The 16,317-nt window shown below is 43.3% G+C and overlaps 1 protein-coding gene and 1 pseudogene across 1 annotated transcript in view; both read right to left on the reverse strand.

Moving 5' to 3' along the window:
* ZMPSTE24 (zinc metallopeptidase STE24) overlaps positions 1–15,354 on the reverse strand; it is a 35,853-nt gene extending 20,499 nt beyond the window's left edge. Inside the window, exons 1-5 of the mRNA XM_004705274.2 lie at positions 15,116–15,354; positions 13,063–13,209; positions 8,621–8,707; positions 884–1,000; positions 433–585 (exon numbers count right to left, since the gene is read on the reverse strand). Of these exons, the coding sequence (XP_004705331.1) occupies positions 433–585; positions 884–1,000; positions 8,621–8,707; positions 13,063–13,209; positions 15,116–15,238 (627 nt within the window). The 5' untranslated portion in view covers positions 15,239–15,354. The remainder of the gene's footprint in view (positions 1–432; positions 586–883; positions 1,001–8,620; positions 8,708–13,062; positions 13,210–15,115) is intronic.
* Positions 2,829–3,488, reverse strand: LOC101639216 (annotated as a pseudogene).
* Positions 15,355–16,317: the final 963 nt, after the last annotated feature.

A 16,317-nucleotide genomic window follows, 5' to 3' on the forward strand; every position in this document is an offset into this window, starting at 1 on the left:
AATCCATCTAGGATTTTTAATATTAAACAATGCTTTTATGAAATAAATAAAACAATAGTCTACAAAGGCCTTATCTTATTTACGCTGGTATTCTCAGAGACAAATTGCAATAGAGAGTTATCTAATATTTTTAATAAATTAAATCACCTGCGGTCAGTCAAGAGCTATTAAATTATAAATCTTGTTGGCCATGGACAATTTAAAATTGCCTGAACCCAAAAGAGCCTGACAACTGAATCAGTACAATTAACTGACAACTAACATCAGAAAAAACTGCAGAAACTGTAAAGTCAGAATGAATCTTCCTCTTTCTAAAGCTGAAAGTTAAAGCCAAAAGGGCATTATATTTAAGAATTGTTAGCAAGCTGAGGAAGACAAAATCAATGATCTCATCAAGGAACTTCAAAAACATAAAATAAAGATTTCACTCACCAGAGAAACAACTAATGTGAACAGCCAGGCATAAATAAAAAAATAGTCACCCCCAATTTTAATAATGTAAAGGAGAAGCGAGGACACGGGCAGCAAAATGGCCTGAGTTACAGTGAACTTCTTGACGGCGTCTTTCATGAAGAATCCCAAGGTCTGAAAAGAGAAAACAGGAGCCTGAGAAACTGGTTTAAAACAATGCTTAAAAATTAGCAAGCAGTGAGACCATCACATGGCACAAGGTGGCAGGGAACAATCTTGCATTTTGCAGTTGAAATAAATGCACGTTATCAGCTGAAAACCAGGAGACGTTTGTACAGCAAGGTTCTAAACAATCTTTACCACACCTGCAGTTCTCTTTTTTCCAATTAAATCATGCTCTAAAACCAGCAGGAGACAAAAGCACCAAAGATCTTCACGTCTGAAAAGAGGCCATTTGCATTTGCTCTTTTACCTGTTGATTGAAACCGTGCTTTTCTTCTATCACAAAAGTATTATACAGACTCCAGGGTAAACCAGTCAGGGCACTGAACAGTGTGGCCAACAGCAAAAACACCAAGGACTGGAAGATCTAAACATAAGAGGGGTGGGGTGGGGGGCAGATTTTTAATTTTTTTACAAATCATTTTATTAGGGGCTCTTACCCATCTCTCATAGCATTCCATATGCCCATTGTTATCAAACGCATCATTTTCAAAACATTTTCTTTCTACTTAAGTCTTTGGAATCAACTCCTCTCTCTTCCATCCCACCTCCACTCCTTGATAAACTACATATTACTATTATTATTTTCATATCTTACACCGTTTGCTGTCTCCCTTCACCCACGTTTCTGTTGTCCGAAAAAGCAGTTTTTTATGGTGTAATATAGTCCATTTCTCAAATGAATAATGACTGGATATTTCAACATGTGGTTGCCAAGTACCTACTATCTCCTAAGCAACGTGCTGAAGTTCATGGGTTCGTACAAGGTCTCACACATCATGTCTGCCCTCAAAAACAATTTAGTTGTGCAAGGAAGAAGCAATTAAAAAGTGCTTATTATATAAAGGGACTATATAAAAGTCTCCCATTGCCATCAAGTTGATTCCGCTTCTTAGCAACCCTTAGTGACAGGATAGAAATGCCCACGGTTTTAAAGAAATAAACTGTCACAACCTGTTTCTAGAGAAGCTGGTGGGTTAGAACTGCCTACCCTTTGGTTAGCAGCTGTGGTCGTTACATAATCCGGTATCACGTTGAGACTATTAAGAGTGAAGGAGTGGAGTTTAGTTTGTCAATCAGGTCACAGCTTGATGACCAGATTTGGAGGTGCTAAGGGGATAAATAGCTCACTGGAGGCGGGACACTGAGACACAATCTACTTCATATTCCTGTTGACAAGTCACATGTAGACACACTGAGGGGGCAAGATCCCTGGAACTGGAGGAGCCACATGGAGACCCACGCCAGCACTGAGATGTTTCCATGGCCACTGGATCTACAAGATTTTCCACCTACTGGCCTGTTATATTCCTGCATTCAGCATTATTACATGGCTGTGAGAGCCTAAAAAGGAATTAATGGACTCGTATTGGGCATATGAGCTAATACTGGACTTTCGCACTTGATCTGGACTGGGCTGGGCTGTTTCTCAATATGCAATTGCTCTTTTATATAAAGCTCTTTCTTATACTCCAGTGTCTATGAATTTGTTTCGCTAGTCAACCTTGACTAACACAGCAGCCCCCTGGGACTTAACCACTGAGTGACCACGGCTCCTTATCTGAGTGTGATTCAAACGATTCATGAAAGAATTCTGTTATTCCATTTTCCAAGGAACTTTTTGAAGCCCCTAATAAAAGTTAACCTTAAGTCATATAGTAGACAAAAACCTTAAAGGAATTCAGAAAAGATACCGCAACATATGCTGGTGCACTAAAAGCAGGTTGACAAAGGTGAGACTTGGGAAGGTACTCTGAGGAGATGGGGCAGGACTGCCATGGAAAGGGGAACTCCTCACAATTGACGAAGCACAGGAAGAGGGGGTAGTACCCTAACTAAGAGCCTTGACCAGAAGACAGGCCCAGCTGGGAACAAGCAAAGCAAAAATGGAGCCAAAAGTAAGTTGGGCCCAGGCAAGTGGAATGGGGCCCTCTGAAGTTTTCACAGAAAGTCAAGTCCAATAAAGAATATTACCCTCAAGACGAACTTTGATGGCTTTTTAAAATGGGCCCCTAGATCAGAAAGCAGTAATTGCCTTGTTTCTCTGCAATCTAAGGGGAAAGAGAACTCATGGTTGTCTTAAAGTCCATTTCTTTGATTTATCAATCTGGGTTTATATTTGTCATGTATTTAATGACCACTTGGATTTCTGGCTTTGTCATTTTTCTTTTTACATTTCAATTTTTTTTTCTTTAAAAGGAGTGAGTTGTGTACAGGGGGATTAAATGCTTTATAGACAAGAAAAAAAAACTGTGCTAGAACCAACTTATTCATCATCATCTTCTTCATCTTCGTCCTCTTCCTCCTTCTTTTTCTTGCTTTTCTCGGCCTTGACGGCTCCTTTTGGCGGCACTGGGCTTCCCTTCAGTCCGGTACGCGGCGATATCCTTTTCATATTTCTCTTTCAGCTTGGCGGCCTTCTTCTCCTCAGGCTGCGTGTCACCGGCCGCAGTGTGATTCCACATCTCTCCCAACTTCTTCGCAACATCCTCGATGGGCAGGCTAGGGTGCTCGCCTTTGATTTTGGGGCAATACTCAGCAAAACAAGAAAGAGGCCAAAGGAGGCCTCTTGGGTACATTGGGAACTTTGAACTTCTTTTTTCTCTCCCCGTTAGGAGGGATATTCGTTTTCATTTCTCTCTCATAACGGGCCTTGTCCACCTTAGCCACATCTTCAAATTTCCCCTTCTCTTTCACAGACATGGTCTTCCACCTCTCTGAGCCCTTCTTAGAAAATGCTGAGAAATGGACAGAGGCATCTGAGTGCTGCTTCTTATGTTCCTCCCAGCAAGTTTGCACACAAAAAATGCATATGACATTTTGCCTCTCGGCTTCTTAGGATCGCCTTTGCCCATGTTGTTATGTTTTTATTTCGTCCGCGAGGCACTGAATCGCCCAGTGCCGTCCGGCTCTGCCTGGCCCGCACGGTCTCTATGGAGCTCAATGTACTGCAATATTGTCATTTTTCTATCAACTATGCTACTGTTTCTCAAGAGTTCTTTCTGGGGTTTTTTTTTGGGGGGGGGGCCTCCCCAGCCGGGTGCGGGAGCCTAGAGTTATTTCTATAGTAAATGTATCATTATTAGCCGGTCACATTTGGCAGCTCTATCACACCACTGGCCAGCCCCAGCCTGGTGGGTAGTGTTGTCTGCCTACTGAAGTCAGTCCCTCCCGTGCCCATTCACCCGACACATAAACCACATCGATGTGAAATTCCACTTCTCTGCTTTCCAGACTTTCAAAGGCTTGCTAATATAAAACTTAATAAACAACGTGTGTAAGATTCCCGTCATCTGACCCTGAAATGCTACCTTCCACTATTCCTTGATAAGGCTTTAGCACACCTCATGGCAACTGTGACTATGCCTTAGAAAGGTACTGGCCTTAAGATAATATTCCTGCGGAGCAAAAAAGGTGTCACAGGAATGCCAAACTGGGGAAATGCAGAGGAACCCACCTTCTGCAGTGTTATTTCTAATTCCCACCCAGAAAGAAGGAAATGGCTTAGGAGTGACATCTACTGGGCAGCAAGGCGCTGAGGCTTTATCCTGCTGTATCAAACGCAATCTCCAGCTCATGGCTCCAGCAGACCCTCAGGACACAGAACATCTAAGGGTCCTGCGACATGAGGACACAGTGATTCAGGCCCACTCATTTTGAATCCATGATTCATCCCCTACGTGAGTTCACTCATTCCACTTCACATTCATGTGGCAATGGAACCCTGACGCATTGTGAGTCACGAAGCACGTTACTTGCTGAGAAGAGCTGTACCGGACAGCTTTCTTCTAAAACAGAGACATTGATTATCTGGACCCTAGTTGTTAGGCCGGAAAAACAAAAGTCCTGCTTAGTAGAAGCCAAGACAACCTGTTTTCCTTCCTTCCTTTTTTTTTTCTCCTTAATTACAGCAAATTAGTTATACAAGAAGTACATACTCATTGCTGAGTTTTCTTAAGAGATGAGGAAATAAAAATTGCCGATAATTTCCCTCGGACAAAAAAGCACCGTTAGCATTTTGTTATATATATCGATCCTATTGTGCCATATACCATTTCATACTTCTACTTATGTGTAACATGTGCACAAATATAGATGTACAAGGATGGGCAGCAACATAGGTAATAAAGAAAGTGAACCAACTTAAATATGATTATTACTAAGCTAGTTACGTAAAAATTCTGTATAGATCCTCATACATATTTACTAAGTGGCTTTGTAACTGTTCCCATTCAAAAGCATGTTGTGTTGTTAAAAAAAAAGAGAGAGCACCGTAACATGTTTTCCTGTCAGGCTGGCAAAAATAAAAAGATCACATAGGTAAGTCTCAGTGAGGACCCAAGAAAAGGGTGTTTCGGCACTTCACACACTAAGGGAGAAAATCACCGAAACAAGCTGTCTGAAAAAGAACTTGGCAGCATCCTTCAAAATTTTAAATGCAATCTTTGACACAATATTTATACGTCGCATGAAGATTTAGGTAAAAGATGTACACTATAGCATTACTTGTTTAAAAAAAATGGAGCCAATCTATCAACAGAAGAGTACATGGATAAATGTTATGTGCATATAATGAATAGAGGCAGGCCTCATTCTTACACTGTAGTGCAGGATTGTAAAACTGACTGTGCAAGCTCGAACAGCACAATCTTAATAATGGGAAAAATTATGACTGTTCTGGGCGACCTTTAAATATTTTGGTCAAGTTAACAATCCTCTCACTTCCTAGTTCTAAATGTATGCTGTTATTGTTCCAACTCACAGCAACCCTGTGCACAGCAGAACGAAACGGCCCGTGTCATCCTCTCAGCTGTTTGCGCCCAGGGTTGCAGCTACTGCGTCATCCATCTCGTGGAAGGAGGCTCTTCTTTTTGACGATGCTCTACTTTACCAGGCATGACAGCCTTCTCCAGGTCCCTCCTGATGACGTTCAGAGAACGTGATCCAAATGCTCCCATAGAAGGCATATTCTTGGCTGTACCTCTTCCAGGAAGTACACATTGTTTTCATTCTTTCTGCCACGGTATATTCGATATTCTTTGTCAATGCTGTAATTGAAATGCATCAGTTCCTCTCTGGTCTTCCTTAGCCATTGCTCAGTTTTCACATGAGCTAAGTGAATACACCGTGACATAAAACTGCCGCACCTTAGTCCTCAAAGTACCATCTTTGCTCTTTAACACGTTTTAAAGAGGTCATTTTCAGGAGATTTGCCCCATATAATGTCATTTGATTTCTTGATTACTAATTCTATGAGTATGGATGGTATCTAAGCAAAATGAAATGCTTGACAACTTCAATATTTTCTTCATTTATCATAATGTTAGTAACTGACCCAGTTATGAGAGTTTTTGCTTTAGTTATGTTGAGTGTAATCCATACTGAAGAATGTAGCCTTGGTTTTCAACAGTACTGAAGGAAGAGTTTCCAAGTTGCACTGAGGATATTGGCAAAAACACGAATCCAAGAACTGATAGAATACCAATTGAGATGTTTCGACAAACAGATGCAAGAGTGGAAGGGCTCACTCATCTTTACTAACAGATTTAAAAACTGCTACATGTCCAACCAAATGGTAGAGATCCATATTTGTGCCTATCCCAAACAAACACAGCTCAACAGAATGCAGAGATTACCATATATACTCAAGTGTAAGCTGACCTGAATATCAGCCGAAGCACCTAGCTTTACCACAAAAACTGCATTAAGAATGTGCTGAAAAACTCAGCTTATACACGAGTATGTATGGTATCACAAACAATGCCATTAATATCACATGTATTTAAGTTTTGCTGATAATAATGAAAAAATAGCTGTAGTCGCATATTGACAGGAACTTGCCAGAAATTCCAGGTGGATTCAGAAGAGGGCATGGGCCGAGGGATATAACTGTGGATGTCAGATGGATCTTGGCTGGAAGCAAAGAACACCACAAAGATGTTTACTTCTATTTTATTGACTCTGCAAAGGCATTCAACTGTGTGGATCTTAACAAACTATGAATAAACTTGAGAAGAACGGGAATTTCAGAACACTTAATTGTGGTCCAGTGGAACCTGTACAGAGACTCCGAGGAGACTGCATAGTTTAAAAACAGAAAAGGCATGTGTCAGGGCTGCATCCTTTCACCATACTTATTTAATCTGTATGCTGAGCAAATAATGGGCGGCGCAGGACTAAGTAATGAAGAATGAGGGATCAGGATGGGAGGAACTTGTGAACAACTTGCAATACGAAGATGATACCACCTTGCTTGCTGAAAGTAAGACATGAAGCACTTACTAATGATTAAAAACTACAACCTTCAGAATGGATTGCACCTCTAAATGTACAGGGAAATAGGAAAAAACAGTAAATTGATTATTTGTTGCGCTCACACACTCACTCAATGCCATCGAGGGGTGCCGACACAACAGCAACCCTGTAGGACTGGGTAGAACTTCCCCAGTGAGTTGCTGAGACTGTCACTCTTCATACGAGTAGAAAGCCCTGTCTTTCTACCTTGGAGTGGCTGGTGGTTTCAAACTATTAACCTTGAGGTTAGCAACCCAATGCATAACCACTATGCTACCAGACCTCCTGATCATTTGATTAGTACACTGTATTTTAAAATGTTAAGAATTAGTGTTTTATTTCTTTGCAAAAAAAAACTTAGCAACAATTTGAATAATGCTTCCTTCTCTTCATAAAACTTACAGTATGGAGTGAGAGTTTTTTTCGTCTGCCTTGAGGAGTTACCGTATTCCTTTTCAGCTCTCAGTGCCATGGAGGATGTTTGAGAAGTCCTTCAGTACGAGCTTTATTTGCCAACATCACTTCCCCTGCGATACTGCTATCCTTTTCATCAAAACGACTTTCATCACGCCCTAGGCGAGGCTCCCTTCACTAGAGCCTCCGGCCACCCTAGCTAGTCTCTCATGGCAGCAGCCACATCCCCCTGGGCAGCAACTTTAAAAAGAACTCTTTTGCTTCCAGTGTTATCCTTTTTTGGTTTGTTACTTTTATTATCCCCGTCCCCCCCGCTCCTTAATGGTGATTTCTGGAAGTAGATCACCCGATCTTTCTCCCGAGGCACCTCTGGGGGCACTAAAACTGCCAACCTTTCACAGACGGCCAAGCTCATTATCCATTTGCACCACCTAAGGATCTCTGCCCTTTCATCTTTGTTGGTCAGTTCCCTCTGTTGATTGTACATTATTTTTAAATGTCACGCATAAGGCACGGAGGTGACACAACTAAACATGTTATTGTCTGAGTATGAACTGAATGGTCAATCACCTACAGAATTTGAAAGAAGCGACAGTGGTTGGTCACTGATCAAGAAGCACACCTGTTGTTACTTACACAGTGGCCTGTGGGCTGAAGGGCTAGCAGCAATATTTGTGCTTCACAAAATTACTCACTTTGAGGAGATTCATCAGTGAAAATAACCTGCAAGAAGGGAAGACTTGGCAATTTCTAAAGAAAAAAATCAGGAAGTGGTGTCCCAACATGGGAGTCTGAGGTTTAAGGTTTTGCCCCACAAGAGGGGTGCCAGGGAGAATGGATCGTCAGTTCAAACAACCTGGTGGAGAGTCTAGGAGATACTCTCTCTGTTTGAAGTATCTGCTTAATGTGAACCCCACAAAATGCAAGACACCCCCCCCCCTTTTATTGCACAAAGTTATCCCTGAGTAGCAGCTATTTAATCAGGAACTAAAATCCCCAAACCCCTTGTAGCTAGATGAGACCACATGATCTTGACCAACAAAATGTGAGTACAAGGAACAGGTAGCACTTTGGCATCCAGTGTCTCAGTCCCCAGCTGCTAACCAAACCCACTCCCACGGAGACTGTCCTGATAAGCCACTGAAATTTCCAGGGTTAGTTACAGTAACAAGATCATCCTGAAACTGTCTGGGGGCCAAGGGTAGTAAAAGACCTAGCCTGCTAACCTCGGCATAAAGCTTGCCAAGCAGAAGAAAGTAGATGCTACTGAACCACATACCTCATACTCGGGCCCAAAGCCAGCATATCCACAGAATCGTGCAGACAGGCTCCAGAGATAAGGGATTCCACCAAAGAGAAGAATCAGCTATAAAACACGGAAGACTTTGGTCACTTTTGAATAGTATAGGAAACTGTCACATCAGAGTGCATTACAAAGAAAAAGACAAAATAAAGCTGTTTTTAAAGTGTCTTTGGGAAAAGGCCACAATAAAGGTTCTTTGAATCGAGGAACTGAGTTTACTGAAAACGGCTATAGAACTTGTCTAAAATGTACGGCTAATGAGCAGCAGAGATGGCACCGAATACAGTCTATGGCTTCTTTACTAACTCCTTTCCCTTGAAAGGAGATGACCCTTTTCAGGCAGACACCGTTGGCGTGTGTCTGTAGACAAGCGGAGAGCCATCCCCACTTACCAGAGTCAGGGGCTGGATTGGAATCTCTGTGCTCGCTCAGGGTCAGGAAAAGGCGATTCTGGAGGCAGGAGTAAGGGTTTTAGATGAACAGGCCCCACTTCTCAGTACCACTCTTGGTCTCAGCAGGGAAAGTGAACATAGACATTCACCAAAGTACCAGGGCATTACGGGGCAGCTCTGAACATTTGAAAACGGTGTGTGTGGGGGAGGAAAAGTATGCTAATACACACTACTTCTCACAATAGATACTAAACTTGTGGAACTCATTTTGTCAAGAAGAATCAATTGATGTTGCCTGTCTGGGGGTCTGGGGAACACAAAGACCAGTCACACCCGTGACTGTGAGAGACTCTGACATGACATCTTATGGCCATCCCTTAATCTGCTCTTCATTGGTATAAATGAGCAAAACAGTGACTGATGCCAGCCTTTCAAGTATGTATACAATTGAGTTCATACCCTATTTCTCATTCCACAACTTGCTTTTAGGCATTTTTAAGATCTTGAACCAGTGCTACAATAGATCTAGTTCACTCTTTTATTTCCAGTTCTGGAGTGGGTTCTTCATTGTTATCTGTGAGATATCAGGGAAGGCTTCCAGATAAAAGCGGGCATTTTCTCCTTGGAAGTTCAGTCATATTTGTGTGAACAGTGGCACTTGTCATTGGACACACAAGGCCACTACTCAGGTTCGCCTCAGGTAGAAAGCACTGAGGCCAAAAAAAAAAAAAAAAATCTACCAGAGGAGGTACACTGGTATAGATAGGAACTGGAAATCCAGGGAATCCAGGGCGGATGATCCCTACAGGACCAGTGGTGTGAGTGGCGATACTGGGAGGGTAGAGGGAGAGTGGGTTGGAAAGAGGGAACCTATTATAAGGAACTATATGTGACCTCCTCCCTGGGGGACGGACAACTGAAAAGTGGGTGAAGGGAGACGTCAGACAGGGCAAGATATGACAAAATAATAATTTATAAATTATCAAGGGCTCATGAGGGAGGGGAGAGCGGGGAGGGAGGGGAAAAATGAGGACCTAATGCCGGGGGCTTAAGTGGAGAGGAAATGTTTTAAGAACGATGAGGGCAATGAATGTACAAATGTGCTTTACACAATTGATGTATGTATGGATTGTGATAAGAGTTGTATGAGCCCCTAATAAAAGGATTTAAAAAAATAAAAATAAATAAAGATCTGTTCAGCAAAACTCTTGGAAACCTTAAAAAAAAATCTAAATTAACCTTCCTGTTTTTATTTTGTGGGGGGACCCCAAAATATAAACCTATTCATTGTAATGAGCTTTGCTTTCAGAGAGAAGTTTCAAAGTGGCAGCAAATGTGTTCGTTTCAAATGGTAGACTTGCTACTGATGGCCTAAGGGCATGTCTAGCACCCTCATGCTGCTGTCCTAGGGGTTTCTCAGGTTGTTTCTTCAATGTCATTTAAAGCCTTACAAAACCCGAGCTTGATACCAGTTCTCTGGATTGACCAGTGTCACTTGACCATGAAATGTCCAAGCCCTTTGTTTCTCTTTGCTTCCTCACCCATAAGAAGGAATAATGCCTGTCCTTTCTACCTCAGGAGGCTCTTAGAAACATCAAAGAAAGTAATATAAAAACTACGTATGAGGGGAAAATCACTATCCAGCTAATGATGAGGAGGAGGAGGACGATTACTGTTCTTAGCCTGTCAGGGCCACCTGTAGTTTGAGCCACAACAAATTACGAAGTGCTCATTTTATACACACATTTCCCCACCACCACCCTCTCTAAGATCAGGGGTTGTCATTTCCAGTCATCAACCATAAGAACCGCGCTACTGTCCATCTCTCCTGGACCTGTTCGCTCGTGATAACCAAAGGAACCGAAATGCTTTTCCAGGCATTTTATCATGGTCCTTCGGAGCGAAGACAAAGAGAGACATCGAAGAGGAAAGAGGATACCTCCTAAAGTCACAATTTCTACTCTCCTTTCTCTCTCATCAATCTCTACGACTGATTTCCTACCAGCATCCTTCTCCTAACAAGAAACGCTGCAGAAAATTAACCAACACCGACACAATCACAGGACCTTTTCTCTCTTGGCTGGAAAGCCTCAAGCACCATCCTGCTCTGCCCCCCTCAGGCAGAATGAGGACAGGCGCGCAGGGGCTGAGTCAGTAGCAGGTTCGGGCACATTCATCTTCTCAAGAGTACAGAACACATCGAGTCCTATCACTACACTTCAATACAGTAATTGCATCACAGTAACTAAACTAGCTTCGTGGTCATAAAAATATCAAAAAGTCAATAAAGAAAAGTCAAATTACTACCAATAGTTATGCACACCAGAAGCGAATGCAATTTTATTCCTCGCCCCCAATTTTTTTTCAGGAAACAGCTGGATGATGTCATTGTTTAACAGCTACACACATACATCCAGTTATTTCATCAAACAATTATGGTAGCTGATCTCAATTATTTTTCATTTCTGAGACTTGCTCTTAATAGAACTGGGGCTCTAGAAGCATTCTGAAGGAACGATGATGATCATGATGATAAATAAAATATCTCACACTTATGGAATACTTAACAATGAGTCAGGCACCATTTTAAGCATTTTACACATTTCACCTTCTCAATATTATGAATAACTATTAGTACTGTACTGCTTCTGTGGATTTTAAAACTGAGACACAGGTGTCTTGGTTGAGGTCACACAGATAGTGGGGTGAAGCCGAGATTCAAACTCCAGGCCAGAGTTAACTTCTCCACCATTCACTTTCAATTGGGGTAATAGCGCCCCCACGGGGGTAAGAATAGGTTCTTACTCTTTTTCCATATAAAGCACAGATAACACACTACGTAAATAGATACACAGTATGTATAGGATATTAAAATTCCCTTGAGGGAGAGTTCAGGAAAAACATGTCTAAAAAGAATCTTGGGAGAGAAAAATAATAATAAAAAGATTGAGACATATTGCTCTTCATTATATGGCTTCTCTTCCAGGAGTAGGGCTGACCCTCTTTTCCTGAGTAAAAGTGACCTGTCATTCATGGTTCCAGTCAACAAATATGAAGTCTTTATTTCACGGCTGGCACTATGTACAAAGTGGTCAACCTTAAAGTACTTTCTCTATGGAGCCACCCACCTGTCAGGAAACAAGGAAGTTCAAGCCAATGTAAGAACAGGACGCTACTTAACTCAAACTGGAGGGGGAGCAGGAGGTTCAAAAAGTCCCTGGAAGAGATGTGGTCTCAGTCTCATCCTAGGGGTTGGCCAGGCTTCTCTGAGAGGGTGGAGAGGAAGAGGGAGAGGAAGGGCATCCCAGAACAGCTGGGATGAGCATGTGAAAAAAAACCCAATCATGAAATAAGGGTGAGTGGGGGTGGGTGGGGAGTGGTTAACCAATAGGGGAAGAGAAAGGAATAAGAAGCCGAAGCACATTGCCTCCAGGTAAAGTCAAAGGGATTTGAGTTTCAGTTTTCACTGAAAGCTTGTCTGCTCTGGTCTTGATTATTTTATGACTGTTTTATCCTCAGTAAGAAAAAACTATGAAGGATGTCTCAACCCTCAACAAAAATAAAATTTTATACAAAGGAAAAAAAAAAAGACAAAGCACAAGTAAACAGTTACCAGTTAACAAAAAACCTCATAAGCCATGCCAAAATGTTTGGGATTTTCCCAGTGAAAAAAGTGAAGCCATTGAAAGGTCTTATACAGGAAGGAGTGTAACAAGATCAAAATTACGTGGCTGAAAGGTTCCTCTGGCCACAATGTGAAGGACACCTGAGAGGCTTCAAGAGGAACAAATCACACAACTTTCTTTTTCACCTCTGGTGCTGGTATTCTAGAATGTTCAACAGACTCAACAGCTGTTGGGTTACCACTTCTTTCAATCCAGACCCATTCTTATCAATAACACAAAGATTACAAAGCATTCTGGATCTGCAGGTTTGGTTGTTTCCTTTGGGTCAGAAAAACAGGAAACACATTACAAAGTCATCACCAATTTGATAAATGGGCTCTCCAAGAAGTAAATTACTCACAGTGCCTTCAATCTCCGAGTAGAGTCCTGACCAGAAGCTGAAAGTACTTTTATCCAGCTGGTAGAGTCGAGATTTCTCAAATGTTTCTGAGTCCATGATCTGTCCTAACTCCAGTGGTACATGAGTTGTCGTTTTATAGACTCTTCTCTGAAATATTTTGAAGAAAACACTTTGTCAAATGAACTCATTTTACTACAATAATCGTTTAGGCTCAAACAATGAATGGTTTACAGCATTAACTTATCACTTAAGCTCATTGGATTTGTTTTACACATCTACAAATAATGTACTTGATCAAGTACATCGACCATTGAGATAAATGGCACAGAAAAGTAAAATCTGAGAGCTGACTAGGTAAAATGAAAATTAGGGCTGTCATCACCCTAATCTGCATATGTAAAACAAAACTGCAGCATCACAAAGAGTACTGTTCATTGCACGTGTTAAATCTCAGCTCACTGTCACAGAGTTGTTTCTGACTCAGAGTGATCCTATAGGACAGGGTAGAACTGCCCTGTGGGTTTCTGAGACTGTATCTCTTTCTGGGAGTAGAAAGCCACATCTTTCTCCCAAGGAGCAGCTGGTGGTTTTGAACTGCTGACCCTGAGGTTAGCAACCCTGTGAGTAACCACTATGCCAAACAAATGTCCTATAAAATAGAAAACAAATTTAGGAATGAAGGAGGTAGCAAATATAGTAAACATGAGTATTACCGGAATTGTGGTTGTTCTTTAAATTTGGTCCTGAGGTTCCTAGAAGCTAAATTAAGGGGAATTTAGGTAGGGACGTTATCAGGTCTTCAAGAAAAACACACCTTTTCAGTGCAGGGAGTATAATGCAGAGAACAGGCACTATATATATAATGACCGCATCTTGTTCAATGGTTTTATAACAAATACTCTTTATATATACTTGCATTTCTTACCAAACCTTCGATAAAAGCTGAGGAGATAGCATTACAACATCACTCAGTACACAAAATTTTACTGAAAAGTAGTTATTGTAATTAGCCTATCATTAAAGCAAACGTGTTAAATACCCCACCCTCCAACTTGGACACTTGTGCGCAAAGGGTCTACAAAATTGTTCTAATGGACCTATTCAAAAAGGTGTGTGAGAAAGGTACAGCTTTGAATACCCTGGGCTAAAGGAAGAGATAAAATATAACCTGGACATCAACAAGTAGAGGAAAACAAAAACTATCCGTTAAAAGGCTCATGCAGAATGTTGTTGGAGGGAAGAAATTTACAGAGGCAATAATGCTTTTTTTTTAAAGCAGAGTTCCATCAATTAAACAGTGATTTTGTTAGCCATCATTTAGTAAAGATAATTCCATGACAGTCTAGAACAGTGTTGGTTAAACACTGACTGCAGTGACGGAATGCAAGCAAAAAGGCCAAACTTAAAATCCAATCTTATCTTAAAGTTCAGATTCCTCACCCAACAAGCTGTGCATTATGGCTATCTCCAGGGAGTCATTACCAAGCAATCATTATTTTCTCTTGAAAATAAAAAGTGACAAAGACGTGTAAGAAAAAGTACATATAATTCGTTGGGCAAAAGACAATATGTATATACATTTCTCTCTCTCGTTTTAAGATAAAAGTGCTGAGGGCCCTGGGAGAATTGCAAAACCCTTCTTTACAGGAAAGTGGTTTCCTAGTTCTGAGGTTGAACATGATTACCCAGGTGTCGGGGGGAAGAGGTAATTCTCAAACGTTGGCATCTCCTTGAAGGCTCGTGGGTCACCGACGAGGAGACGGAGGCGAGGTCTGCGCGCGGAAGCTGGGGCAGGATCCAGGAGGGCTCACCCCAAGCCAAGGAAGGCAGCAGCCCTGCCTTTTCCCCAGGCCCTAACGGGATCGGGTCCCAAGACGCCGTGGCGGAGAGTCCCTGGGGCGCCACGGTCTCCCGGGGGTCAGCCGCCGCCGCCGGGCCGCGGCTCCGAGGGGCTCGGGCTGGTGCTGGGACCCGGCGATCCGCCAGCGGCTCGGGGTCGCGTCCGGCCTGGGGCTGGCCGGGAGTCGACGAGGCGGGCCCTGCCTAGGCTCACCTGCCGCTGCGCCAGGAAGGTCTCCCACAGATACACCGTCCAGGAGAAGAGCAACACGACCCCAAAGATCCGCTTCTCCACCGGCATCTCCCACATGGCGTCCAGCGGCGACCACATCCCCATGGCCACCCGGCTCCTTCAGCATGCACCGGTGACACACCAAAACCCGTCCCCGCCCGGCGTCTCCGCGGTGTCCCAGCGATAGCCGTCCCCACGCGAGCGCCACATTGACCCCAGCCCCGCAGCCCACAGCTCCGAGTCCCGGGAGTGTCACTCCAACACTCGTCCCCTTCGGGCTCCCCCACAGCACTTCCGGTATTGTGCCGAGGAGGGAATAGTCCCGCCCAGCCACTTCCGGGGCGGAGAGCGCGCGTCGGGGGCGCGGCGGCCAGTCTCCGCCGTCTCGCGGTCTCGCGCTCCCCAGGTTACACCCACCTCCACTCCCGTTCCCTGTGCGCTGGCTTCCGGCAGAGGGGGCCGGCTTCCCGTCCGGTGCCCAGAGCTCCAGGTGCACTTCCTTTGTGTCTCTGGAGCCACACGGTTTGGGGCTTGCCGTTTGTGGGGTGCAGTCCCTGGTCTGCTCTCCGGGTGCGGACAATCCGAATGCTGATCAGGGTGAAGGGGAAACTGATCGTGAGATGCCACTTGCGCCCCGGGTAGCTGGGAAGGAGGGAAGGGGAGCCGGCTTCTTTCCGCAGACTCCAAACGTGATTCCTCCAAACTCAGAACGCACTCCCTGCCATGGTCCGTCGATTCCGATTCCTCATGACCCTACTGGACGGTCCAACTGCGGCTGTGGGTTTCCGAGGACGGAAGTCTTTACGAGAAGACACAGCCCCATCTTGCTCCCCTGGTTAGCAGCTCAACTGGTAATGCACCAGTGCTGTTTAAACTGAGTTGTGTTCATTCATTCCCAGGATAATTTAGGACCAAAAGGATAGTTAACCCCACCCCCAAAGGCATTATATGTGAAATGTTTTGGCCTGCATCCGGATATTCTGAATTCCGTAAAACTAGCGAGTAGGAGGTAGTGATGAGGGTGCGGAGAGGGGAAAAATGAGAAGCAGATACCAAGGGCTCAGGTAGAAAGAAAATGTATTGAAAATGATAATGGCTACAAATGCACAAATGTGCTTTACATAATGGATGAATGTATGGATTGTGATAAGAGTTGTACGAGCGACAAAATACCAATTTATAAA

The sequence above is a fragment of the Echinops telfairi genome, unplaced genomic scaffold (genome assembly GCF_000313985.2).
Source record: "Echinops telfairi isolate 266 unplaced genomic scaffold, ASM31398v2 ScPeMD7_7457;HRSCAF=8495, whole genome shotgun sequence".
Lineage (NCBI taxonomy): Eukaryota > Metazoa > Chordata > Mammalia > Afrosoricida > Tenrecidae > Echinops > Echinops telfairi.